This window comes from Archocentrus centrarchus, chromosome 14, assembly GCF_007364275.1.
Source record: "Archocentrus centrarchus isolate MPI-CPG fArcCen1 chromosome 14, fArcCen1, whole genome shotgun sequence".
In the NCBI taxonomy this organism is placed as follows: Eukaryota; Metazoa; Chordata; class Actinopteri; order Cichliformes; family Cichlidae; genus Archocentrus; species Archocentrus centrarchus.
This window is the reverse complement of record NC_044359.1, coordinates 4685647-4711484: the sequence shown is the minus strand read 5'-3', so window position 1 is coordinate 4711484 and position 25838 is coordinate 4685647. Positions and strand designations below refer to the sequence as shown.

The 25838-nt window shown below is 43.4% G+C and overlaps 1 protein-coding gene across 4 annotated transcripts in view; it reads left to right on the top strand.

The window, feature by feature from the left end:
* Positions 1-25564, top strand: part of nsd1b (nuclear receptor binding SET domain protein 1b) — a 32901-nt gene extending 7337 nt beyond the window's left edge. For 3 of the 4 annotated variants that reach the window (XM_030746138.1, XM_030746139.1, XM_030746137.1), the window contains 21 exons: positions 2157-2329; positions 2475-5490; positions 9094-9206; positions 9332-9587; positions 11495-11595; positions 13681-13723; positions 13944-14197; positions 14285-14422; positions 14646-14769; positions 16197-16397; positions 16481-16660; positions 16772-16928; positions 17032-17237; positions 17321-17433; positions 17760-17906; positions 18586-18708; positions 18813-18929; positions 21471-21612; positions 21738-21844; positions 21927-22128; positions 24551-25564. In XM_030746138.1, coding sequence (XP_030601998.1) covers positions 2157-2329; positions 2475-5490; positions 9094-9206; positions 9332-9587; positions 11495-11595; positions 13681-13723; positions 13944-14197; positions 14285-14422; positions 14646-14769; positions 16197-16397; positions 16481-16660; positions 16772-16928; positions 17032-17237; positions 17321-17433; positions 17760-17906; positions 18586-18708; positions 18813-18929; positions 21471-21612; positions 21738-21844; positions 21927-22128; positions 24551-25230 — 6593 coding nt within the window. In that variant the 3' untranslated portion in view covers positions 25231-25564. Of the gene's footprint in view, positions 1-2156; positions 2330-2474; positions 5491-9093; positions 9207-9331; positions 9588-11494; positions 11596-13680; positions 13724-13943; positions 14198-14284; positions 14423-14645; positions 14770-16196; positions 16398-16480; positions 16661-16771; positions 16929-17031; positions 17238-17320; positions 17434-17759; positions 17907-18585; positions 18709-18812; positions 18930-21470; positions 21662-21737; positions 21845-21926; positions 22129-24550 lie in introns of those variants that run through there. The other variant, XR_004020989.1, reaches the window with a different exon arrangement.
* Positions 25565-25838: the final 274 nt, after the last annotated feature.

Genomic DNA, 25838 nt, shown 5'->3' with positions numbered 1-25838 from the left:
GTTCGAATCCACCTTGGCCCGGGCCTTTCTGTGTGGAGTTTGCATGTTCTCCCCGTGTCTGCGTGGGTTTCCTCCCACAGTCCAAAGACATGCACTTACTGGGGTTAGGTTAACTGGTGATTCTAGATTGCCCATAGATGTGAATGCGAGTGTGAATGTTGTCTGTCTCTCTGTGTTGGTCCTGCGACAGGCTGTCGACCTGTACAGGGTGTATCCTGCCTCTTGCCCTATGACAGCTGGGATAGGCTCCAGCCAGGAGAAACGGAAGAGGATGATGGATGGATGGTGGTTACATAAAGAACAGTGTATACACAGCCTGATGCTGAGGCTGTTTGAGTATGTTTGATCATTTTACTTTCTTATACCAGAGTTGCCAGCTTTCAACTACAAGTACATGAGACTGTGGGGATTTTTGGAGAAAATTATGAGGTGCTGTAATTCGGGTAAACTGGCCTATTGAAGTAGCCCAGTGGGAGAGGTTCAGCAATAATCCCCCTAATAAACAATGAGTAATTATCAGCTTAAATTATCTGTTGGTGTTCTTGACACAACAGTTACATTAGTCTATGATTTAATGGCTTCCAAACACCATGTAGCTGGGTTCTCCAGCTGCCTCCCACAGTCCACAGACATACATGTTGGCCATAGGTGTGAATGTTTGTGTGTTTCTTTGTTACAGCCCATTTATACTCGCTGTTCTCAACTGTGCGAATGGCGCTGGACGGCAAAAGTGATGTCACAGCCGCTGGTGCGAGCCTCACTTTGATGTTGTTTTGATACACTCAATTTTTGTAACCTCGTGCGGGTGCTGCAGCCACTGCAGCTAGGTTGAAGGTAGAGGTGTACAACTGTGACTGTTTTTTACCATAATGATGTGAGCGTGGGAGCTCACATCATTATGTCTGCAATTGGTGCAGGTGGTGTTGTTGGAGCAAATCATTTTACGCACACCAGAAACCGAAGTTCACACATCACTTTAATTATGTTATTAATTAATTGCTGCTTATGCCGCTTAGGCATAAAAAAAGACTTGGTTAAGATTAACTATTAAATACTGCTGGGTTAAGTTGCACCCACACAGGAAGTGTTTCACAGAAGTTTCAAGTGAAAAAACCTCTGGTGATGTAAAGTGGGCCGGTCCTGAGGTAAGGCAAGGCAAGTGATTGACGCGACTGCCAATGGGAGCGCAGGATACCGTGGGACATACTACAGGGTAGTAAATACATTAGAGGGTTACCTACAGCAGTTGTCAGTTTGGGCCTGAATGTCATGGTAATCTGGGGTTTATAAGGATTTCTTTGAACTGTTTTTCCAGGGTGGAATGATTATACAGCCGACACCTTTAATGACTTTAAAAAACAAGAATTGGGTGCACAGGTTTGAATTATTTGTAGTTTCTCTGATCCATACAGGGTCAAAAGTATACAATACCTTACATTAATATTTGGTTGAATGTTCCTTAGCAAGTTGCACTTCAGCCAGATGCTTTTGGTAGCCATTAACAAACTTCTGGTATCATTCTGGCCAGATGTTTGACCGCTCTTCTTGGCAGAATTGGTAGATTTCATTTACACTGGTCAGTTTCCTGGCATAGACCCAACTTTTAAGCGTAGTCCACAAATTTTCAATAGGGTTGAGGTCGGGGTTTTGGGAAGAAGCTTAATGTTAGCCTGCTTTATCCACAACATTACTTAACATTACATTACATTAATACATTACTTAATACACAAATTGTCAATTTGTATCCACAAACATGAAAAAGTAGATTGCTTTTTCATGATTTGCTCTAAGCTACCTGTTTCTGTGTCAGTGGCATTCAGGTACACAATAATAATAATATATTAATAGTAACAACTGCTATGTTTGCTTACAGTAAAATAAAGATTTTACTTTAGTTTAGGTTTTACTTTAGAAAAACAGGTATGTGTTTAGAATTGGCCTCGGTGTTAGTATTATTCTCATAACATCCCGACAAGAACAATTTCAAACTGGAGCCATTTTTTTTCAGTGAATAATATTTTAGTCATATAACAATATGTCATGCTTGTAGTTCTGGCACAAATATATATAATTATGGTTTGTTGTGGACTGCTCCCATTTCTTCAGGTGATGCCGTGATCTGTCTAGACTCAGAGTAATTTTTGTTGTTGTGTCAGAGCCCAGCGACCGACCCTGTCGACTCTACCATGTCAGGACCTTTGGGGAGCCCCAGGAGCTGGTTTGGGTGGAGGACAAATCAACTCACACTTTCCATGGAGGCTTTGAATTTGAACAGCTCCTCCTACTACGGCGGAGGGGGAAGCAAAGGGAGCAGAACAGCAAATACACTGTAATTATTTTTTCAATAGCAGAACAGTGCTTGCATGTCTTGATTTTTTTTTTTTAAATCACAAAGGAAAGCTTGCACTCCCAAAAATAAGACTTGTTTCTGTAAGCTGAAAGATTGAAGAGTGTTTGTTTTTATCTTTCTTTAGATTGCTAAGCGGTTTAAGGAGTCCTGGAAGTCCAGTGTGGCACAAGCTGAATCTGTTCTTCCAGAGAGACCAAAAATGGCGTCCTCTGTGTCTGTGTCGTCCATAGACGATGCCTTCCATAATGATTCCCCTCTGGACAGAGCGAACAAGACCCATCAAAGCTTTCCTCCTGTCACTTTGCCTGTCTCCGCCCTTCCTGAGACACCGCACATCACCAATGGATCCATTTCATCCACAGTAATTTCATCCCCACTTACAACAACAACAAAGCCAAGCACTTTAAAGAAATCTTCTGGCAAGAAGAAACAGAATGATGTATCAAAGGATACAAGAAGTAAACACTCTAAAAAGGTGTCGCATAATAGCCCTGACCAATCAGATAGAGACACTGAAGAGTGCCCGTACGCTGACCTCGACTCAGTTCCTAAAATTTTGTGTCCTAAAGCACTCGAACGTCAGCCTAAGCTAGTTCCGACTCAGCCGTCTGTTGTGGTTGTGAAAGAGGTAAAGAAGCAGCCTGAGATTCAAAGCGGTCTTTGGTTTAGCAAATCAAGCAAAGACAGGCGACCTAAAACAACCAGTCCAATACCAGACCGCACTCTCTTCAGTAAGGTGCCCTGTAAGAAAAAGAACTCCTCTGTTGTTAGTAAAAAGACTCCAGCTTCTTGTGCCTCCTCCTCCATCAGCGCTGGGGCCAGTGAGCAGTTGGGTTTGTCGGACAAACAGAAGCCCACTGAAGCTAATCTGCCTCCTGAACGGTCAGGAAATCTGAAGTGTAAAAACACTGCTGCTGCATATAGGCACTTTGGAAAGGCTGGCGGCCCTGGTGACCAGAAGTCTCCAGTCTCTGAGAGTAATGGTTCATCAAAGGGTAGACAGTCAGTTGCCAGTTCAGGGGATACAGACAACACTGGCACATCTGGCCAGTTTAGTGGCTTAGACATTAAAAGGCCCTCAGAGCCCAGCGTGAAAGGTAGTTTCAGTGATCAATCCAGGTTTTCAGAGAGTGTGAAGAGTGTCAGTCAAACTGAACATTCTGACATGACAGCTACTAAAAAAAAATATATAACTGAGAAGATTGATGACCAGGAAAAAGAGAGCAAAAAGGCTTCAGCATCCTGTTTACAAGCTGAAACTACAGACTCATTAGGATGGCTCGAAACTCAAACAAGTCTGGTCTCTAAGTGTAAGCTACCCTTTGTCAAATTAATACGCAAGGAAATAAAGGATAAGAAGACCCTTAACTCCAATGCCGCTATTCATCCCAAAGACCAACCTGGAAGCACAAAGAAAGAGAAAACACCGGATATGAAGGTGTCTAAAATGTCCTCTAAACGATCAAACTGCATGGATGGTCGGGGACGAGCCCCAAAACACAAGGCAGTCACCTCCAAGTCCATAAAGGTCTCGGTTAAGAATTTGAAAGCAAGCAGCAAGTCTGGTATGGTCAATCTCTCATCAGAATCATCACATGAGAATAACAACTTGACCTCAGATGTGTCCACTGAGGAGTCAGGTAGGCCAGAAACAGAGAGGATACCAGTTTCAAATGGAAGCCTGAGTAATGTGGTTTACTCATCCTCTAACCAGTCGGATCCCTGTGAAGTTAAGAAGACTCGTGACTCTAATGTAACAAACAAGTCGTCTGAGCAGTTGGCCAGCTCAGACCAAAAAACCACACCTGTTACAGCACATAGCATGACAGCTTCACCTGCTCACCTGAATGTAAACTCTGTGTGTAGGAATGCTCTTGTTCCAGAAGGTCCTTCTTCTGAGAAGACCAAGAAAATGGCCCACAAATCAAAGCAGGTCCCAGATGATGTGAATAAAGTCACACATGAGCAGCCTGCCCACCTCCCAGCCAGCAGTCGGCTGATGACTAGAGCACTGAAGGCCATGAAGGAGGCCGAGGATAAAAAACGTAAAAAAGCCAGAAAGGAGGCTGAACAAAAACAACCCTTGAATCCTTTCAGAAAAGCTGAGGACAAAAAGTGGAGTCCCGTGGCCAAATTGGACTTTTGCACTAAAAAAAAATCTCCAAAGTCACATTATAATGACAGTGGTGAGTATGAGCCAGACACTTTATCTAGCTGTAGCAGCCCCCCTTTGATTTTTTCTGATTCAAATGACTGTGAGACTGATGTTAAGAGTGAAGATGAAGACCTCTCAATTTCCTCAACTCCACCAATGGACTTTATACCCCTTACTTCTAGAGCAAAGGCAAAGAGAGAGAATAGCCCCTCAGACATATGGTCATCACATTCACCTTCTTCACCGTTTTCTTTTATGAATGCCTTTAAGAATGTCGAGGAGGTCTCTTTTCAGTCCCTGACAAATGAAAGTGACGGGAAACCCATTTCTTTCAAGCCAGACACCAACTACAAGTTCAGCACTTTTCTCATGATGCTGAAGGATTTGCATGACACTAGAGAGCGAGACGGTGCACCCTTAGAACTAGAGATTGGGCCACCAAGTGCACATGTCAAGGAAGAACCCTTAGTGATGCCAGGAGAAGCTACACCTGCAGGACAAGATCAACAGTTAGAATATGTTCATAGCATCTCCAACTCACGTCCAGATAAAACTATAGTTGCACACAATGATGGTCGATATCAGATGTCCAAGAGGCCCTATAACCGAAGGGGTAGCTCATCCAGGTGGAAAAAGAAAGCCAATCGCAAAGTGCCTTGTCGTCCTGCCAGGTCTGGGCCTGGTTTCCCAGGACTTGAGTCAGTAATGACATCCATGCCAGCAAAGGGCTCTTTGTCAAGAGAGAATTGCTCATCAAAAGTGCCGGACATACAGCAGCAGGCTGGAGGTGGTGAAGGAGCAGCTGAGGTGGCACAGGAGGAGAGTTGGGGCAGAGTAAAAGAGAATCTACAGATCATGGTGCCTTTGGAGCAGAAGGGGTGTGACACTAAGCTGTCTTTGGAACACCCAAATGGACTTGTAGACTGCACTAAGACTAAAACAAGCTTGACGCACAACACTGGAGAAGGTGACAAAGATCCAACAGGTAAGGATAGTCTAGTTTACAGTTGGCACAGAGTACTGAAGGACACCAGATCACGCCAGATCCCCCACAAAGAGACTGATCTAATGAGTTTAGTACCCAGCAGCATTATCTGTGTTTTTGCAATCTAATCATACACTTAGGCTCCGTTTACATGACGTTTCCAGTGGAAACGGTGTTGTTGTAGACAGATCGCCGCCGTCATTTTTGAAAAGTGATGCATTTACACGGAGACGTTTTAGAAACAATCTGTTTACACGCAAACGCAAAACGCTGCAGTTCCCATTGCCAAGCCACCAGATGGCGGTGTGGATATAGGAGCCACAACCATAGTGCGCGTGTGCGAGTTCCCCCTTTTCCAAAAGCATCGTTTTCATCCGTTTACACGGAGACGGAGGCCGGAGCATTTCAGAAACGCTCCACTCTGGAGCCTGTTTCCCAAAAGCATCGTTTTCAGTCCGTTCACGTGTAAACGGGAGGCCGAAACGCATCAGAACATTTCAAAATGAAAACAGCTAAGTTTTGATGCGTTTCAGCCTCCTGTTTACATGAGAGATACTTATTGTAGACAGGGGCAGTTGCGCACCATGGTTGTGGCTCCTATAGCCACACCGCCAACTTGTGGCCTGGCAATAGGAACTGCAGTGTTTTTGTGTTTCCGTGTAAACGCGTCACTTTTCAGGAACGACAACTGCAAAACGACACCGTTTACGCTGGAAATGTTGTTGTGTAAACAGGGCCTTAGTCTACACGCCCCAGGTTTCTAACTGAGGCGAACTACCTGGGAGAGCTAAAAAAAAAAAAAGAGGTTTCACTGCCATACTAGCACCTGCTCTTTTTTGAGTCTATAAGTGCATATTAAGTAAATCTACATAAGGTGTACGACTAGAACAAGGATGGAGTACTCATATTTGTCGAAACGTTAAGTGAAATCTGCACATATCTCTGTCCCTTAGCGGTCGCTATCTTGGCTTAGTAGCAGAAACAAAAGGACAGCTAAACACTTTTCAGCCAGTTGGTGGCTACATCGTCAGTGCTAATGATGATTAGTGAACTACTGGATGACGACTCATAGGTGTGAAAGACTAGCTTTTACCTGGCACAGGTTGCACTGAACCTTGTTTTTGTTGTCTGTAGTTGTCTTTGGCTCGTTTACAGTATACAGTAGTATCCATTATAGTATTTTTAAGGGCCATACTGATATCTGGTGATTTAAAAATCCAATACTCCTGATACTTCCTTCTCTTTCAGATACAGAAAGCATAAACAGATTTCCCTAATGTTTGTCGTGTTTAGTTATTTGTTTACTTGTTTATCCTCTGCTCGGATCAGCTGATTGTTGTGTTTGTGGCATCCCAAACACGTGTTGCACACAGTGAAGTTCTGGTGGATAAACTTTGTCACATGAACTCTCATACAAGGGTAATTCTCCATCTTTGGTTTTCTTTTTTCTTTCTTTTTTTTTATCAGTTGTCATAAATGCAGATACCAATAGATCGGCTAATAGCTAATATCAGCTTGCCGATAAATCATTCAGGCGCTGCCCGCTTATTCAGCGTGTCATGAAAGTGTGTGTGTGTGTGTGTGTGTGTGTGTGTTAATTTGGTGACTCAGAAAATGTATAAAATGTTTTTATAATCTGCTGCTCAGTCTCTTTTACACTGCAGAATTCCTGTTCAGTCAGTAAAAGAAATTTCACTCTGATCAGCCTTTGATGTTTGAACGTGTCCAGTTTAAAGTTTCATAACTCTAATGCACAGTGGCTTATTTGCAGAAAAATGTATCAGTAAGAACAAAGGAGAATATGTAGTTTAGATATATATGTTTTATATAGTTTAGATATAAATGTTTTTCATGTGGTGTTGACGTAAATTGTCTTCAGTGTGTGTGTGTGTGTGTGTGTGTGTGTGTGTGTGTGTGTGTGTGTGTGTGTGTGTGTGTGTGTGTTGTGTTGGCGTCTGTGAAAGTTGTTGCCCAGCAACTGCATTTAATTTTTTTTTACATCACATTCAGCAACTAATTGCAGGTAGTTGTGGTGACCAACTGGTCACCCAGAACCTGAGCGTGCAGCACCCACAGGCCATCTGGTGGGAGGCGACACATTGCAATCAAATCAATCTGAGTCCGTCTGCACCAATGAGTGGACCCGACTCATGTGGTCATATTCTGATTATATTCCTATATAAAAGCAAGGTTGCCAGGCACCTGTGTCATTTTGCAGGTAAATCACCGTCCTCAGCAACCACGTCACTATTTGTGGAGGAATTTCACAATTGCTGTTTCAAACCTACGAGGTTCTTTCTGGACTGTGATTGTTAGCAGTTAATAAGAATTCCTGTGTATGTAGACAGCAACAGGTTTGCAACTTTCCTCATTTTTTCACTGTTCCTTGTCATTTTAGCACAAGCAGATTACATATAAATGCCAGCTTGACCCCATTCAATCATCTCCGTGTCATTGCTGATGTCTTGGTGCAGTAAATTCCCTTTGAAGATGGCACTGGTCTGCCTGTGCTCAGATCTGGCCCCTATATTTGAAGCAGTCGTTTTAAAGGCAGCAAGATCTGAAGTACTGAAGTAGTGCCGTGGTCTCCAGCCCCTGTTTTCCTTGCAGTGACTGTAGCTTCGGGGGATGGGGTGGGGGGTGGGGGGGCGTTTGTTTGCTTTTTTGGTGCCCAGTAATCTCTCTTTAACTAAATTTAGCTCTTGCAGTGTAGGAGTAACATCCTCTGTGGGTCTCTTACATCCTCCTAATGTAAAAACATACCGTCCCCTCGTGTGGTTCATTTGCGATCACAGAGCAATGTTGTCACATCGTCACCAGTTGGAAATTTTGTAACTTAAAAAATTACAACTAAATGCAACTTTAACATGTAAGTTTGGGGATTTCTATCCGCTCAGCAGTAAATGTTTACTTGGAAATCACGGAAACACTTTAACAGCTAGAGGACAGAGTCATAGGGATCCAGTGGCTGCTATATATACACCTGTAGATACATAACAAAAGGGAAATGCTAATGGGTAATTTGACGTACTTTGGGGGGAGGGGGGGTAAAGGTTGCTTCCATCTTGCTAAGCTGTGTAATTATGGCTCCTCATTATCCTTTGATCTGGATTACAAAAGTGCCTCATGCTGTCTAGATTAAAAATTAAGCAAATACCACCTTTACAAAATACTTGAGTGAGTTTAAACTTCGATTTAAGGGATCTATCCAGACCAAGTGAATCCTTTGCAATAATAGGAAACAACTCCAGGTCTGGAAGAGCAGGGTGAAGGCACAGAGATCCACTGAAACTGGGTTTGTACAGTGTGTATGAAATTAAAAATCTGTTTCTGAATGATCAATAGTTTAACCGCAGGTGCAAATCAGTGTGCACATTAAACTGCATGTATCAAAAGCAACAGTACTTTAAACTGTAGATAAGTTTAATTCTGAAACCATCTTTGGGCCTGATATAGGAAAGATGGCAGGTTGTAAAATTCTCTTTTTGCTTATAAAGTGTGCAGATTTGTACCTGAGTGAGTCGATCAACTATATAAATGCTGATGCTAGCAAAGGGCTGCGTAGGTTAGAGCGAGTGTAACTCTAGTCTCATTTCCCTTCAGTGCATAAACGAATAAGAAAACCAAGCAAGAGGCTGATTGAATGGACTGAAGAATACGACCAGATTTTCTCCGTGCGGAAGAAAACCAAAAAGCCTCTCCACTGGATTGGAAAGGTAAAAATCACACAGAGTAAGCTCTTTTTTAATTACACGTTGTTATACGAACATAACAGTTTGGTATTAAGCAGCCAGTATAACTTCATGCTGCTACACATCACTCATGAAATCTTTTCTCTCAGGCCTCTCAACCCATTTCCTCCATCTCTCAACCCTCGCACTCATACAAGAGCGCGCACGACCGCCCATCTTTGAACTTACTTCCCGAAATACAGACGCCTCCTCCTGAGGAAATCACTGCAGCGACGCCCTCTGAACTACAAATTCCCTGCACTGAAAACACATCTTCACCAGATGCACCGGTGCTTTCCATCGACACGTTAACCCCTCCTCCTGAAGCAGAGCCTTCGCTGCCAGAAAGCATCGTCAGAGAAAGTGGTAGGACTGTGTGTGCTTTTCTTTCTGGGGAAACTGTCCTGTGTCTGCCAAAGTAAAGCAGTCTTGGCAGATGTAAATCACTCCATGGCCAAAAGTATGTGGACCCCTGAACAAAGCTTGCGTCAAACCTGACACATATTTGAATGTTGGGCATTAATGCTGCAGTAGCACGAGCTAAAAAAGCATTAGTGAGGTCACCCATTGATGTTTGGTAATGTGGTCTTGCACACAGTCGGTATTCACATTCATCCCAAAGGTGCTGGATCAGGCTGAGGTCAAGTAGGTTCTGTGTAGACTTTGGCAGAAATATTGCATGCTCAGCTTTAAGATTTTCCTGCATTGCAACTGAGAAGCATGAACTATGACCAGAAATACGCAGATGTGTGGTAGACAGGGCTGGAAAATGTTTATCAACTCTTCCTTTGTCACTGCACTGGTGTCAATGTGCTCTCCTGCTGTTTTAGTACCTATACCTGCTGTACATGTAACTGGAACTGTTTCACTCTCTCTCCTGAATAGCTGAGAGCAGAAAAACCTCATAAACCAACGAGACTTTTAAGCTGTCCCTTTAATGCTTCTTTGGTCCCCCACGCGCTCGCTTGCCTTCTTCCAGTTCACCATAAAATTGTCTTTTAGAACAGTGACAATAATCTTCCTTTCTGGAGAGGTGACCGACCCAGCGGACTTGTGCCTTTTCAGTATGATGCTGCTGAGGTTGGACCATAAGAACACTTCAGTGTGGGCGATCTTATCGCGTCAGGAGACAGACAGCAGCTCATGCAGAAAGTTCACGTGGAACCCGTTTTCTTACTGTACTGTAATAGGATGCTTTTGTTGACACCAGTCAGTTTTTTAAAAAATTTAAAGTGGATACATTTAAGAACCACAGCAACTCATTGTCATGATCATGAGCACAAAACTTTGCACCTGGAGCTTCATGGTATGGGTTTCCATTTACTGAGTAGGTGCACCAATACTTTTGTCTATATACTGTATCTGACCCTGTGTGGATCAGAGGAAATCCAAACTAAATTCAAACTTGCACACCCAGTTTTGTTTTTTAAAGTCATTAAACATGTGTGCTGTACAATCTTTCCAGGATGGAAAAATAACAGTTCAAAAAAAATCATTAAAAGCCTAAAATTACAGTGACACTCGTGCCCCTGATGAGTGGATGTAAACTGTGTTTAAAGAAAGGCAAACAACAACTGTACAAGAACTGCATCCCAAAAATTCACAAGAATTTGCAAGAATATAGTTTGTGTTTGGTTTTAACAGGTTACAGTTCAGTAAATTAAGTGCTTCATTATATTACACTGTAAAATTAGATCAGCTTAAATCAGCTGGTTAAACTGGTTCAACCAAGCTTAGAATAAACATCATATTAGGCTCTGTGTCAGTGCTATAAACTGTCACATGGTATTAATAAAGTGCTTTTCTAGTCTTACTGGCCAAATAATGCCCATATTCATCCTTTTATGCACTTTAAGTGCTTTATCTCTCTCACACACACACAGATGCAGTCCCTTGGGTTCGTATAGACCAAGAGAACAAACCATCGAGGACCCGCTTTACTTCCTGAGCCACACACACAGCAGCTGTGAATGGCTTTTTAATGTAGGAACAACCTTGAGCGTGCTCCATAGTGAACAGATCACTTTGTGTTCTGCAGGAGGCTGATGCTAATCCAATATAGACTGAATCTACACTTCATTTTTAATCACAACAAATGACCACAATACAGCCTCAAACAATCACGTGAACATCGAGGCCCTTTCGAGTGCTTTTCCTGCTTGTTATTCCAGCCTTGCATGTCTCGCAGTCCCGCCACATAAAAATTTGATGTGGTGGTTTGATGAAGATTTTTGCTTTTTCGTGCTAATCCCGCTGTGATGTTTGATTTTCAGGAAGCGCTCCCGTGCTGGAGAAGAAGCGGAAAAGAAAACCCACTCAGAAGATCCTGGAGTACTGCCTGGAGGCCGAGGCATCAACGGGCCCCAAGAAGAAGGTACAACATGGATGTTTGAGCGTACAGCTATTCGTTTGGTGTGATGTGTGGTATTTATACTGTGAGCTACCAGTTTATTAGATAGAGCTGCGTCCAGTGTGTTAAACCTGTGAAGATATTTGATCAGATTGGATTTTAATGAGTTGTTTGGTATTAAAAAAACCCTTGATCTGATCCTCCCAGAGTATCAGTAGTACAGTGCCATGAAAAGGAATTTGGCCCCTTCCTGATTTCTTAGGTTTTTATTCATTTTATCCCCCCTTTGTTCAATGTTTTCATTCCAATGCTGCCGGCCAGATTTAGGAACCATCGACAAAACCCTCTTTGGACATTAAAAACTGCTGTTGGGTTCACCAAAGAGGTGCGGTTTGTTTTGTCAATGAAAGAAATACACCTGTGGGAGTGGAAAGTGTGGCAAATGAGAGCAGGCTGAAGGAGAATGAGGATGGTTTTTGATAACAGTGAACTCATTGTTGGGGACTGTGTGAGGTCCAGAGGACTGAGTCTCAGGTGGAGCACGGGATTTATCTGCACACCATACAGGGCTGCTGTAACCCAGATTTACACTGTGGGATAGTTTATCAAACAGCAGCCCTGCTCTGGATGAAGCCTGCCTCCACCTGAGCTGTCAGATATATCTCTGACGAGGGGGGAGCTGTGATGATGACGCCGGTCAGCCAGATGACTCGTGTTCTTCAATTTGGTCTCATATTTGATGTTTGCTCAGTTATTTTTTTGAATAATGTAAACTTGCCACTGTGGTGAAAACGTAAGAAGTCAAACGTGCGTGTGCACACGGGCACATGCATGACTGGTAGCATGACACCACTGGCCTCATGATATTATAAATACTGTAGTTCGAACGTAAAACATTTGAATCCTTTGTCAGAACAATAAAAACCAAACAGGTGGGTTTGAGTTCTTCTTGGATCCGCTGAGCGCTTTTTCCAGTCGTTCCAGCCTCTCAGAGATCATAGAGGGTTAATCATCCCACACGTGTTTATTTAAGAACAGCTAAGCTGGTAAGAGCTTCTTAAGGTTGGGTGCTTTAAAATAAAGTAGCCTATTTAATTGTCTGTAAGCTGTGCTTTAAGTTATAAATAAACAAACACGAGTGTAAATAATACAAATAAAGGATTTATGCTCTTAAACAGCCTACAGTCGGGTTACTTCCAATCATAATTTCTGTGTGGTCAAAAAAAAAAAAGACAGTTGAATGAAGGTGTTCATAGAACCAAAAAGTCAAAATTGTATAATTTTGTGATCGAGTCTTTGAAATTTTAAAGAAAGAGAGTGAAGAAAAAAACAAAACATCAGAAAATGTGGCATCAGATTTTTTTATTTAGCTTTTGATTTTAAATCTCACCCAGCAGAAGCTGTCGGTGATCTTTGAAGATACAAAAATTAGACAGTTTGTGGTTCCTCTTCATTCCTCTAAAGGAGCGTCAGTTCTCAGCCAGAGAAGGGCGGAGTGGCCGCTTGGGCTTGGGGATGAGTTTCTGCCTCAACTATTTCATGGTCTTGTGAAGTGAGAAAGGAGAGAGCGGGAGATTGACAGTTTGCTGTGATGAAGAGCGTGAAGATAAAGATCACAGACACAAGTGGCAGAAACGCAGCTTCTCAGACGGCTGTCGGGGCTCTCCTTTAGAGACGGGACTCATGCAGCAGGGGCTCAGAGGAGAGAGGCTACTCCTCCACATCGAAAGGAGCCAGGTGGCTCAGGGATGTGAATAAGATGCCTCCTGGACACCTTCTTTTTGGGCTTGTCCTGCCGGGAGGGTTTGAGAGATTATGACTCGACGGACTCGGGAATGTCTCTGAGTCCCCCGAGAAGAGCTGGAGGAGGTGTGGGCCTCTCTGCTCAGGGCGCTGCCCCCCTGACACAGACTGGATAAGCTGCAGAGGGAGGATGGATGGATGGATGGATGAGAGGATCCTAGCCTTAAGATGCTTTTAGAGTTGGAGATAAGTTCTCTAAACAAAGGGGAAAATAAACACTTTATTTTTTTTAGTTTTTTCTCGGGCTGACCAAAACAACACTGATTTAACTCCAATCATTTTTGATAATGTTCCTCTTTGTTCCAGGTCAAAGCACTGAAGACTAATCAACCTCCCACTCCTCAATCTGGTCAGTGACTTTCCTTAAAACCTTCTACATTACACTACAGTTAATAAGATAAATAAAAGCAGTATTATTTATTTATTTTAAAGCTGCTTGATTTGAGTGTTTTTGCTCATGTTTACATCCACTGTTCATCTGCACGGTTATAGTGATGCTGAGAGGAAATACTGTTACAAATTAAGAATCTTTAGTCTTTCTTTTTCTCACACGGCGTTCTTACACCCAGACTGCGCAGCACCGCTTCTAAAATCAAAGAGTAAGCCACTTCCAGCATCTGCCTCCACACCGACGCCAGCCTCTGAGCTCTGGGTGCCCACACCCTTGGTTCAGACAAGTCACAGCACTCCTGCGCCCTCCACTCCAGCGCAGGTCCCACCAGAACCCGTACAGGAGGACACGGCACCAGCTGATGTTGATGTTCCTCAACCGGACGATGGTAAAGCTGAGGAGCTCAAAAAGGATGGAGCAGAGGAGTCAGAGGTTGGCCATCTATAATTTTCTTTCTACACATAGTAATAGTTAAACTTGCTGTTATGTAACAGCAACGTTTCTCCTTTGTCTCCTCAGGGTGAACCGTCCAGCCTGGACCACAGTTTCTCCTCCATGAAGGACGACCTGTCGCTGTGTGACGACTCGCTTTTACCCATGAGGAAGATCATAGGGGACCGAGGGGGGCCGGCCTCCATGAAGGAGAACATATGTCAGGTGAGATTTCAGCAGTGATGAAAAAAGATCCTTAGAGACGTGTCCAGAAGCTCTAAGAAGAAGTTTCATTTTAGCAACATCCAAATTACAATGAGAAGTCCTGAGACTTTTTCTCTGTAAACTCAGCCTTCATTTCTCTGCTCTAGCCAGAAAACCATGCATGAAATTAAAGCTGTCTCTCTTCACTGCCATTCCTGTTATGTTGTCTTTGTTTCCTCCTCAGGTGTGTGAGAAGACCGGGGAGCTGCTGCTCTGTGAGGGTCAGTGTTGTGGAGCTTTCCACCTGCCCTGCATTTCTCTGGCTGAGGCACCAAAGGGGAAGTTTGTCTGTCCTGAGTGCAAATCAGGTAAATTTAACCGCTGCTCCCCAAGAGAGAAGCATATTAAAGGCAAATGTCGTTAGAACCAATAATCTAACAATTTAACAAAGGTCACGCTGCAAAGTTTAAAGATGTTCAGTCATGAGAAACGGGGAGATTCAGGTGCTCCTTTTTTCACGAGGGGTCTCCACATGTTTGATTTGTCAGGGTTTTTTTAAACCTGATTCCCTTCCTGACACAATCCCGAAGGGATTTGTTTCTCCTCCCAGGATCAGACCGGGAGTCTGTGTAAACCACTACATCATGGAAATGCATGCAGATTTCTTTACTGACTCACATTTAACAGTGTGCAGGATTTTTTTTTTTTTTTTTTTTAGTTCTCACAAAATTTTCTGTTTCAAAAAAACACAATCTGATTTCTTAAATTAGATTTTTGATATTAACTCAGCCAAGCAGGTCGTCTGTTTGGTAGCATTTGTGTCATTCTGTCTGTAAACGCGATAGCTCAGAAAGTTTTTAATGAATTCTGATAAAAGGTCAGAGGTCATGTTAACCATTCATTCAAATTTGGCTTATGTCCCCCGAGGTTTTCAAGACCAACTTAATGATTCACTGGTCAAAAATTGACAAAAAGCCTTTTAACTGAGAAAGTATGATGGGCAGCTTGGTTGTCAACATATACAGTAGAAAGTACCGTGTAACGATCACATTTGACCTCTAACCTCTTCTTCAAGGTCAAAGTTTCATAAAATGTCATTGATCTTTAAAACTCTGCTTAAAATTCTGCCGCCTTTGGTTGTATTGGCAGCATTTGGGAATGATGCTCATATATGGGGATCCTAAATATCAGATTATAGTCTGCATACAAACATCATGTCACATTTGACCTCTGACCTCACTTTTACATTTCACATCTGCCTTTCTCTCGAGTTGACTCCAAAATGTGTTTTATCTTTAAAAAAAGTTGAAAATTGTTTCGTCCGACGTGGGAAATAACCTGAAAACATCGTGTTTTTAGTTCTGAACCGAAATCATGTCCAACAAAGGAAGTTTTAAACAAACTGTTCATGATTTACAAACAACTAAATGTAAGAATCATTTTGTTATTGGTGATAAAGAACAACATTTACATATTTTTAGCTGTTTGGAAGAAAAAGTCGAGCTATCGTCACAGCCTCTGCGTCAGCGTCTGTTCCAAAGAACTTTAACGTTTCTCATAACTCGAGAACGATGTGACCCGGGATGCTCATCGCCACCCCATAGATACTGTTCATGCTAGACCCGTCCAACTTCACACACTTGTTCACTGCCTTTACTATAACAGCACTTCGACACCAACCCCCACCCCCACCCTTGCCCCGTTTTTAGAAATCCAAAACAGCCGAGGGTCGTTACCTGCTCCGCGGTGATCTTGTTCTTATTGTTTGTACTGATTAAGTTCTTTCTGTATCCAGGTATCCACACCTGCTTTGTGTGTAAAAAGCGCAGTGAGGATGTGCGACGCTGCATGATCCCTGTGTGCGGCAAGTTTTACCACGGCGAGTGCATCGCCAACTACGCCCCCACCGTACCTGTGAACAGAGGTTTCCGCTGCGCCATCCACGTTTGTCTCACCTGCTTCATCGCTAATCCCAACAGCTCCAACATCTGTAAAGGTGATCGGAGATCCTCAGGGAGCAGCTTCGCCACGGTTACCCGTGTGGCGCTGTGACATTAACTCTCCTGTGTTTGTCTGCAGGTCGTCTGGTGCGGTGTGTGCGCTGCCCGGTGGCCTATCACGCTACAGACCTCTGCATGGCAGCGGGCACCGTTGTGCTCTCCAACAACAGCATTGTCTGTCCCAATCACTTCACCCCCCGACGTGGCGTCAAGAATCATGAACACGTCAACGTCAGCTGGTGCTTCGTCTGCACTGAAGGTGTTTATTAAATATAAACATGTAAAACCAGACCAAACCTAACTGACTTTCCTTCAGCTCAGATTTATATTTTATTTTAATATGATGCTCTTCCCTCCTGCTGCGCTCCAGGGGGCAGCCTGCTGTGCTGTGAGTCCTGCCCCGCTGCATTTCATCGGGAGTGTCTGAACATCGAGATGCCTAAAGGCAGCTGGTACTGCAACGACTGCAAGGCCGGGAAGAAGCCTCGCTACAAAGACATCGTGTGGGTGAAGGTTGGACGCTACAGGTCAGCAACGACCGACAGAGATTTTAAATGGGAACACAAAGCAAAATGAAAAGTCAGACACAATTTATCGAATCCTTTATTTTCCCATTTTCTGTTCTATAAGGTGGTGGCCGGCAGAGGTCAGCCATCCCAAAACAATCCCAGAGAACATCCAGCGAATGAGGCATGATGTCGGCGAGTTCCCCGTTCACTTCTTCGGCTCCAATGACTACCTGTGGACCTACCAGGCCAGAGTCTTCCCTTACATGGACGTGGACGCCAACAGCAAAGAAAAGATGGGCAAAGGTGTCGATGCAACCTACAAGAAAGGTAGCAGAAAAGTCAAATTTATCCTTTGATCGGTTTGATGTCATGGTTTGTGTTTGAGATCACTTGATCACATCCTTCCTCAGCTTTGGAGGAGGCAGCCGTGCGGTTCCGTGAGCTGCAGGCGGAGAAGGAGCTTCGGCAGCTTCAGGAGGACAGGAAGAACGACAGGAAGCCGCCTCCATACAAGCATATTAAGGTAAAGACTTCATGCCTTTGTCCATAAACGCTTTTAAACTGCATGTTTCTTCTTCTTCAGAAGATGGCCAGTGTCAGCTTGATCTCCGAACTTTGCTCTTTAATTAAAGCGCTGAATACACGGAGCTGAAGCCTCTGTGTTCAAAGCTGAAATCTGTCCACACAAACAAATTGGCTGCATTCAAACTAGAACATCTGCAGCTGCTGTGATCCCAACAGTCACACATTGTGCCACAGAGCGTTAGTGTACTAAAAACAAAAGGAAAGGTTAAACTCTTCCTTCACATGTTCACTTAAATAAACAGTGTTTGATTGTGACCCATTCAGGTTAATCGACCAATAGGAAAGGTTCAGATCTTCACGGCCGACCTGTCAGAGATCCCGCGCTGTAACTGCAAGGCGACGGACGAGAGTCCGTGTGGGATGGACTCCGAGTGCATCAACCGTATGCTGCTGTACGAATGCCACCCACAGGTACCGAAACACCTCCGTCACTCTGACGCAGAGCTTCAGATACTGTAAAGGTTCAGAAATGTCTTTACTCATTATTGTACAGGTGTACAATGAAATTTGGAGCATCTCCCTGAGCAGTGAGTACAGTTAAGACACATCAAGTAAAAACTTGAGCTGTACATTAGAAACAAAGTCAGGAGTTCTTCACTGTATCACAGTTGACTAGCACTAGGACCTAGTGGCTCCAGTATTGCTCCAGATCTTCTAAAGCTGAATATGGGGTGGATTTTGTATTTGAATACAAAGTCAGTGCAAACTGAGCTCCACGTTGAACAAAGACTCAAGTCAACAAATTCTTCCAACTGACACATTACTATCATAATTACATTAAGATGGGCAGCTTGGTTGGCCTATAGTTGCACATTAAGAAGCTACAATAAACCATTTATTATCTCTCAGGTTGCTTAATGACTGTTATTTCAGCATTAATGCTCTACTGACTCACAAGGAAGATATTTCACATCTGAATGCAAGTAAACTCCTGATTACTGAGAGGTTGTTTTTTTGATAGTTTGTACTTGGAAAAACATCCAAATATTAACAGTGTAGATGTAATATATGCACAGTATGGTGTGAAGTGGTGTCCATGACTTCCAGCCAGCTGTCAAGGATCTGACTGAGGCTGCTCCTTTACGTGCAGGTTTGCCCGGCGGGTGACCGGTGCCTGAACCAGGCGTTCACCAAGCGTCAGTACAGCCAAGTAGAGATCTTTAGGACGCTGTCTCGAGGCTGGGGGCTCCGCTGTGTCCACGACATTAAGAAGGTACCTGCAGTGCCGCTGCTGTCGCTGCATTTGACTGCTGAGGCTGGGATTCCCATCAGAGGCTGGGGCTACATGATGCATGTTCCCTGTGTTTTTGCTCTCAGGGTCAGTTTGTGAGCGAGTACGTCGGGGAGGTGATTGATGAGGAGGAGTGCAGGTCGAGGATCAGACACGCTCAGGACAACAACATCTGTAACTTCTACATGTTAACTCTAGACAAGGTAAAGCTCGAGCCTCGTGTGTGTTTAATATGTGAAAAGCAACGTGGTCCCACACTACAGTGTGCACTGATTGAGGTTTTGCATATATGACTGGAACACTTTACAAACAGTTCATACTTGACTCTTGCTCATGCTGACCACCCCAATGTCCCCTCTTTTATCCAGTTGTCATGATTTACATGCATGCTCCATGTTAATCTCCGATTTATTGATTGATTGGTTGCTTTTTGGTATGTTTATATGTTTATGTTTATGTGTATCTATGTGTAGTGGACCTGATTCTGTTGGGGCCTCTTTGCCAGATCATGTTTATGAATGAGAACTGGTTCTCAAACATTTTACTTGGTTAAATAAAGGTTTTAAAAAAATGTAAACACAACCAAGTAACATTAACTTGTCAGCAGTTATAGATGTCTGACAATCATGGGGAAAATGTGATTAAGGCTCCAGTCACGTAGGCTTAAAGACTGGTCACTGACCAACTACTGCAAGTGGCTGCTGGAGGTTGATGCCAGTCGCTGGGAAAATAATTGCTAAAGCACACACACACACACACACACACACACACACACCTGAGCTGTACTGAAACTGAAAAGTGCAACACGGACTGGAAATGGGGACCGTTTCCCTTCCAAATAAAAGTTGCACCTTTTGAAACAGCAGCCTAAGCAGAAAAATCCAGACCTCCCTCTCCTCATCCACCTCCTCCAGCTTATCCGGAGGAACACAGAGGCGTTCCCAGGCCAGGTGAGAGATACAATCTCTTCAGTGTATCCTGGGTCTGACCCGGGGCCTCCTCCCAGTAGGACATGCCCGGAACACCTCACCCAGGAGGCACCCTGGTCAGATGCCTGAACAAAACAAGAAGCTGGGAATCTGGGCAGTTAAAAATGTACTTCATGTACTTCCAAATTACTTCCAGCTGGTGGTAATGTCAGTTTTCTTTTTGACTGTAATGCTTCTGATTGAAATGAAGTCATTCACCTCACATCCAGAGAGACAGTGTGCAAGCAAATCTATCGCTACAGGGTTTTCTATAATAAATAAATGCAGGAGCACAGAGAGTGCAAAAAATATCAGCAATCGCCTTGTTTCCTCTTTTGTTCATGATTCAAGATTCCTTTATTGCTATACAAGCATAGGCAATGAGATTCAGTTGCGCTACTCAAACAGTTGCTCTTGCAGTCAAATAAAGAAATAGAATAAATAAAAGAAAATAGAGTAAGTGCACACAAAGTAGTAAATAGTACAATAAATATTAAAATTGAATGCAAAAATCCACAATCAAATATCACCCACACACAAACACACACACATACACTGCCCACCGTCCTTTTGTTCATTTTGCTTGCTTTTACAAGTGATAAAGTCCTTGACTGAACACTTTACTGTGTTAAGGACGAGGACTTACATGAGCCTTAACAGGGACCAGAGGAGAGACAGAATAATTTCAACCAATCCAAATTATGGATGACTTAAAAAAAAGAAAGAAAAGGAAACGTGGTAACAAACTGACACACGGTTAGATGGAATCTAATTAAGATCTGAAATTGGTCACTTACACAGAACAGCTTTTGGGTTAAGACACTGACCATGAATGGCTTTCTCACAACGCTTCTTTCCTGCCGTGTCTCATTTCTTTATCCTCCCGGGAAAGTGGAGGATATTGTCATCATACCATCTGTCTGTGAGGGTTTTACCTGCTATAAAATGAAAATAAAATGAGCCATGAAATTTAGCATATGTGTTCTTTACATGCAACATATTCATATTCTTGGATGTTTAGTACCCTTTGTACACTTTGGCCGTATTTATCTCATGTGGAGGATTTCAGGCTGCTAATGATATGATAATATATGGTAATGATATGCAGCCTCATTCTAATGCCTGATTGGCTTAGCTTAATCATGTGATCATATTGTGCCAAGTGATTGGCTAGACCTACTTGACCATTATTGACTGAAATGGAGAAAGTGGGAATTCCACATATCTAGCAGCTGATCTCAGTCACTGAGCAGCTGGCATCAGCTGGCAGTGAGAAACTGGGGAATCCCAAATTTGTAGGTAAAGTCAGTCTGTTTACAGTAACATCAATTCTAGGCTGCAGCCTTATTGATTAGCCTGTGATGCCAGCTTCTGATTGGCTGAGCATTTTCTAACATGCTGCTCAAGGATGACTCATGGCCATAAATATTACACGACTATGACTCATCATTGAGAAATATTAAAGCCATACCTACTGCTCAGCAGTATTGCTTAAATGTAAAAAACATGGTTGCCTTATGATTATACTGATGATATACATAATGCATTGAAATCAGCAGATTATGTAGTATAGGTGCATTATGTAATAACTTCATGGCCAGGCTTGTTTGTGCAGGTTATAGCCACACCATCAAATTACAGCCCTTAAATATTAAAAATATGTTGCACTATTACTATTTGTATATACAGTAATTCAAGTAAAAATGCAAGAACAGCTTTGTGTTATGAAACTCTGCCTGCCAGAATTTCTTGCTGAATGTCTTTCTGTGCGTTTAGGATCGGATCATTGATGCTGGGCCAAAGGGGAATGAGGCGCGCTTCATGAACCACAGCTGTCAGCCAAACTGTGAGACACAGAAGTGGACGGTGAATGGTGACACCCGGGTGGGACTGTTCGCTCTCATCGATATTGCCGCAGGTTAACTGACTCTTTCAGACTTGAAGATAAAAACAAGCCCCTTAAATTGGTTGGTTTGCTAAATCAGCAGCATAAAGAGGTGATACCAGCAAGCCCCTCTCACTCGTTTGTGTTTATCCATTCAGGCACAGAGCTCACCTTCAACTACAATCTGGAGTGTTTGGGTAACAGGAAGACGGTCTGTAAATGTGGCGCACCAAACTGCAGTGGCTTTTTAGGCCTCAGGCCAAAGGTGAGAAGAGGGACAAACCACAATAAATAATAACCACAGCTGTTGGTTTGGGAATAATCTAACTCTCTCCTTTCCGAACCAGAACAACCCTCCACCTGATGACAAAGATCGCAAGCTGAAGAGGAGAGGTCATGGAAAGAAGAAGAAAAAGGTGGTGTTGACCAAAGAAAGAGAGGACGAGTGTTTCAGCTGTGGGGATGGAGGACAGATGGTGTCATGTAAAAAACCTGGATGTCCCAAAGTTTACCATGCAGACTGCTTAAACCTCACCAAGAGGCCTGCAGGTCGGTGACTTTAACCCCAGCTTCCTGTTTTTGTAGTTTGTTGTGGTTTAACATCAGAGAACAACTCCCCCATCACTGCAGCTGCTGACTGATTTGTGTTGTAGTTCATCAAAGTAAAGGTAGTTTGAAGAGCTTTTCGTACCTTTGGCTGGGTTTATTATAGCAGCAGCTGTGGTCAGACATTTACATCCACTCATCATGGGCATGAATGAATGAATGTTGTGGTAATTTGGGGCTTTTATTGAGTTCTTCGAATTGTTCTTTTTCCAGGGTGGAGTGATTGTACAGCGCATATGTTTAAGGACTGGATCAAGTTTGAATTTATTTTGGATTTTCTCTGATCCACATGGGGTGGAAAAGTATACATACACTCAAATCTATCAATAAGTGGTGCTGAAGGGTCTACAGTGGCCTTTAACTTGACAAGACTAAGGCCTATTAACTTCTCATTTGTGATCATGATTGACTACAACTAGTAGTTTCTCTTTGCCAGCATTAAAAAAAAAAATGTCACGAATGTCCAAGGAACTTAGTTGGGAAGTTGGGAAGGTCTTTTGGAGCCATTTCTAAAGAACTGCTCATTCCAAGATCATCAAATCAAACAATTATACGGGCGGTAGCCAATACAAAAAGGTCAACCCAAATGCAGACACGGAAGAGGCAGCAAAAACTATTTTTAGCATATTTACACCAGGCCAAACAATTTCAAAGCAGGAATCAACACAAAATAATCTTAAGAAGCAGTACATTCACAGCAGGTCCAGTTACTGCAGGTCACAAGGGAGACGAGCACCAGAAAGAGATGACACACTTAAGGGTCCTTCTATGGCAGAGGAGAGTGAAGTTAGTCCAATTGTCCAGGGACAGGTGAATCCAAAGAGAGAGAGGGAATTGAATCTTTGAGTGAAAAATCGAACAGGCTTACCTGGCAATGGCAGCGAAACAGTCCTTGGGAGGGGTAGCTGGTTTGTTGTCTGCAGATTAGTAGTCTCCAGGAGGGCAAGCAGGGAAGCTGGTTCAGAGAGCTGTCAATTGCAGTGGAGTAATGGAGAAAAGGTCAGTACCAAAACTGCAGACAAGTGAGGTGAGCGAAAGGTTTTCCTCAGAACCAGGCGAAACAGGCTGTACACAAAGAACACACAGGAGAGCCGTTACCGCAGGGTGTAGCAAACACTCCAGGGGAGACTGAAGGCTTGAACTGGCCCTTAAATAACAGAGGTAGGTGCAGCTTGATGAATCTCAGATGTGCCTGGTTGCAGAGCGACAATTCAGGTTCTGCCCCAAGAGGAGGAGACAGCAGGCGTAGAGAAAATGGCATAAATATGCACAGCCATGACAAGTACAAGTTGTTCAGATGTGTCACCCCTTTCTCCAAAATCGACCCCTTCAAGCTCAACTGAAATTTGCAGCTACCCACATGGACGAGCCTTCAGGAGAAAAGTTTGATGGTCAGACGAGACAAAGATTGAACTATTTGGCCACAATGACAGGAGGTGTGAGAAGTAAAGGTGAGGCTTTCAAACCTAAGAACACCTAACTGTCAAGCATGGTGGTGGCAGCATCATGCTCTGGGGCTGTTTTACTGCCAGTGGTTCTGGTACATTACTGTATATAAAATGGATGGATGAAGGACTACCTTCAAATTCTTCAACCTCGCATAAAATCAGCAGCTGGATGATGAAACTTGAACATAATTGAGTGTTCCAACAGGACAATGATCCCAAAACACATCAAAACTGGTTTTGGACTGGCTAAAGCAGGCTAGCATTAAGCTTCTGGAATGGCCTTCCCAAAGCCCCGACCTCAACCCTACTGAAAAATTGTGGACTATGCTTAAAAGCCCAGTCTGTGCCAGGAAACCGACCAGTTTAAATGAAACTCGACCAATTCTGCCAATTCTGTTCGGTCAAGCATCCAGCCAGACGTATACCAGAAGCTTGTTGATGGCTACCAAAAGCATCTGGTCAAGGTACAACTTGCTAAGGAACATTTAACCAAATATTAGTGGGAGTGTAATGTGTGTGTATATATATATGAGCCTGCATATATGCTGTGCTGTGCACCCAATTCTTATTTTTAAAGTCATTAAAGATGTATGCTGTACAATTCCACCCTGGAAAAGAGCAGTTCAATGAAATCTGTAGAAGTCCAAAATTACCATGACAGTCATGCCCGTGATGAGTGGATGTAAACTTCTGACCACAACTGTACAACTAAAATGGAAAAGAAAAAATAACAGGTAACAAAAGCCACAAGTCCAGTATTTCCCAGTTTTTATGAAAATAGAAATCTGGGAAGGTCCCAGAATGCAGCTATGCCACCAAATGTTAATTACAGCTGTTGGAAGTCTCCTTTTGGCTTTAGCAGTCCTGAGAGAAATGAAGATTCCTTGATTTTTCTTGTGTTTGTGTATCCATTGTAGGTCGGTGGGAATGTCCGTGGCACCAGTGTGACATATGCGGAAAGGAGGCAGCGTCCTTCTGCGAAATGTGCCCCAGTTCCTACTGCTGTCAGCACCGTGATGGCCTGCTCTTCATCTCCAAACTGGACGGCAAGTTGTGCTGCAGCGAACACGACCCGTGTGGGCCGGAGCCGCTAGAACCCGGGGAGATCCGAGAATACACACCTGAACCCAGTGCCCTCACCTCAGGGCTGGGTATGGCCGTCATTCCCCCCGCTGCCACTAACACTACCTGCAACCTGAACCCAACTGTCAGGAGGGTCCAAGAGATCAACACTGGCGCCGGCATGTGTGCTTCAGAGTCCTTTCCTGCTTTTTCCATCCCGGTACCTATCACAATTCCTGTCGCAGCTCCTGCAACATCACCTCCTCCATCACCTCCTCCCAGCAGTTCTGATGCACCCAGCAGCCCACACGTGTTCGACCTCCCCCACTACTCGCCCATCTCCTCATACGAGGAGGAGCGGGATGTCTTAGAGGAAGACGTGCTCCCTGAAGAAGAGGACGAGGAGTTAGTGGAAGAGGGTGACATAGAGAGGCATAAATCAGACAGTAGTGAAGAGGATGGAGAGACAGTAATGGAGGAGGAGGGGGTGGAATACCTGGAGCTCAAAGAGGAGGAGGAGGAAGAGGAAGAGTAGTGATGCACAGAGGAGTACTATTTACAAAGAGAACAGAGTCACTACAGCATGGAAGCACATGGAGGTTAATCAGTTACAGTGTGTCACTGTTCAGTATTCCGTTCGGATGTATGGAGCGTTTTACAAGAAAACTACATTCAAAAAACAAATTGTAAAGTTTAGAAATAAATAATATCATTTATGTATACACTGACATATCCAACAAATCCACAGTTTATTTATGCTTGCATTCTATGTAGTTTTATCCTGGTAATCACTCCCTACCTCCTTCCACACCTGCTACAAGTGCACAGAAATAATGTGGAACTGAGACATTAAACTTGAGTCCTGTAAACACATTTCACCTTTTTTATTTTCTCACGTTTGTGCAGTTGGAGGCAGATGTTTGATGCTAGAAAAGACTGAGAGAGTCTTGGCTGTGCTCAGCTTGTGGCTTCTACTGAGCTAAATCGGGGTTATGTTTACATCCGTGCAGTTTGAGGGCATATCAGAAACACATGTTGTATTTGTCTAGAATTAAACTAGCTGAAGTTCTCTGTATCCTTTTTGCTTGAGCTTTCAAACCTGAACACTGGTGAAACTCCACAACCCTCTGCTGGAAACTAAAC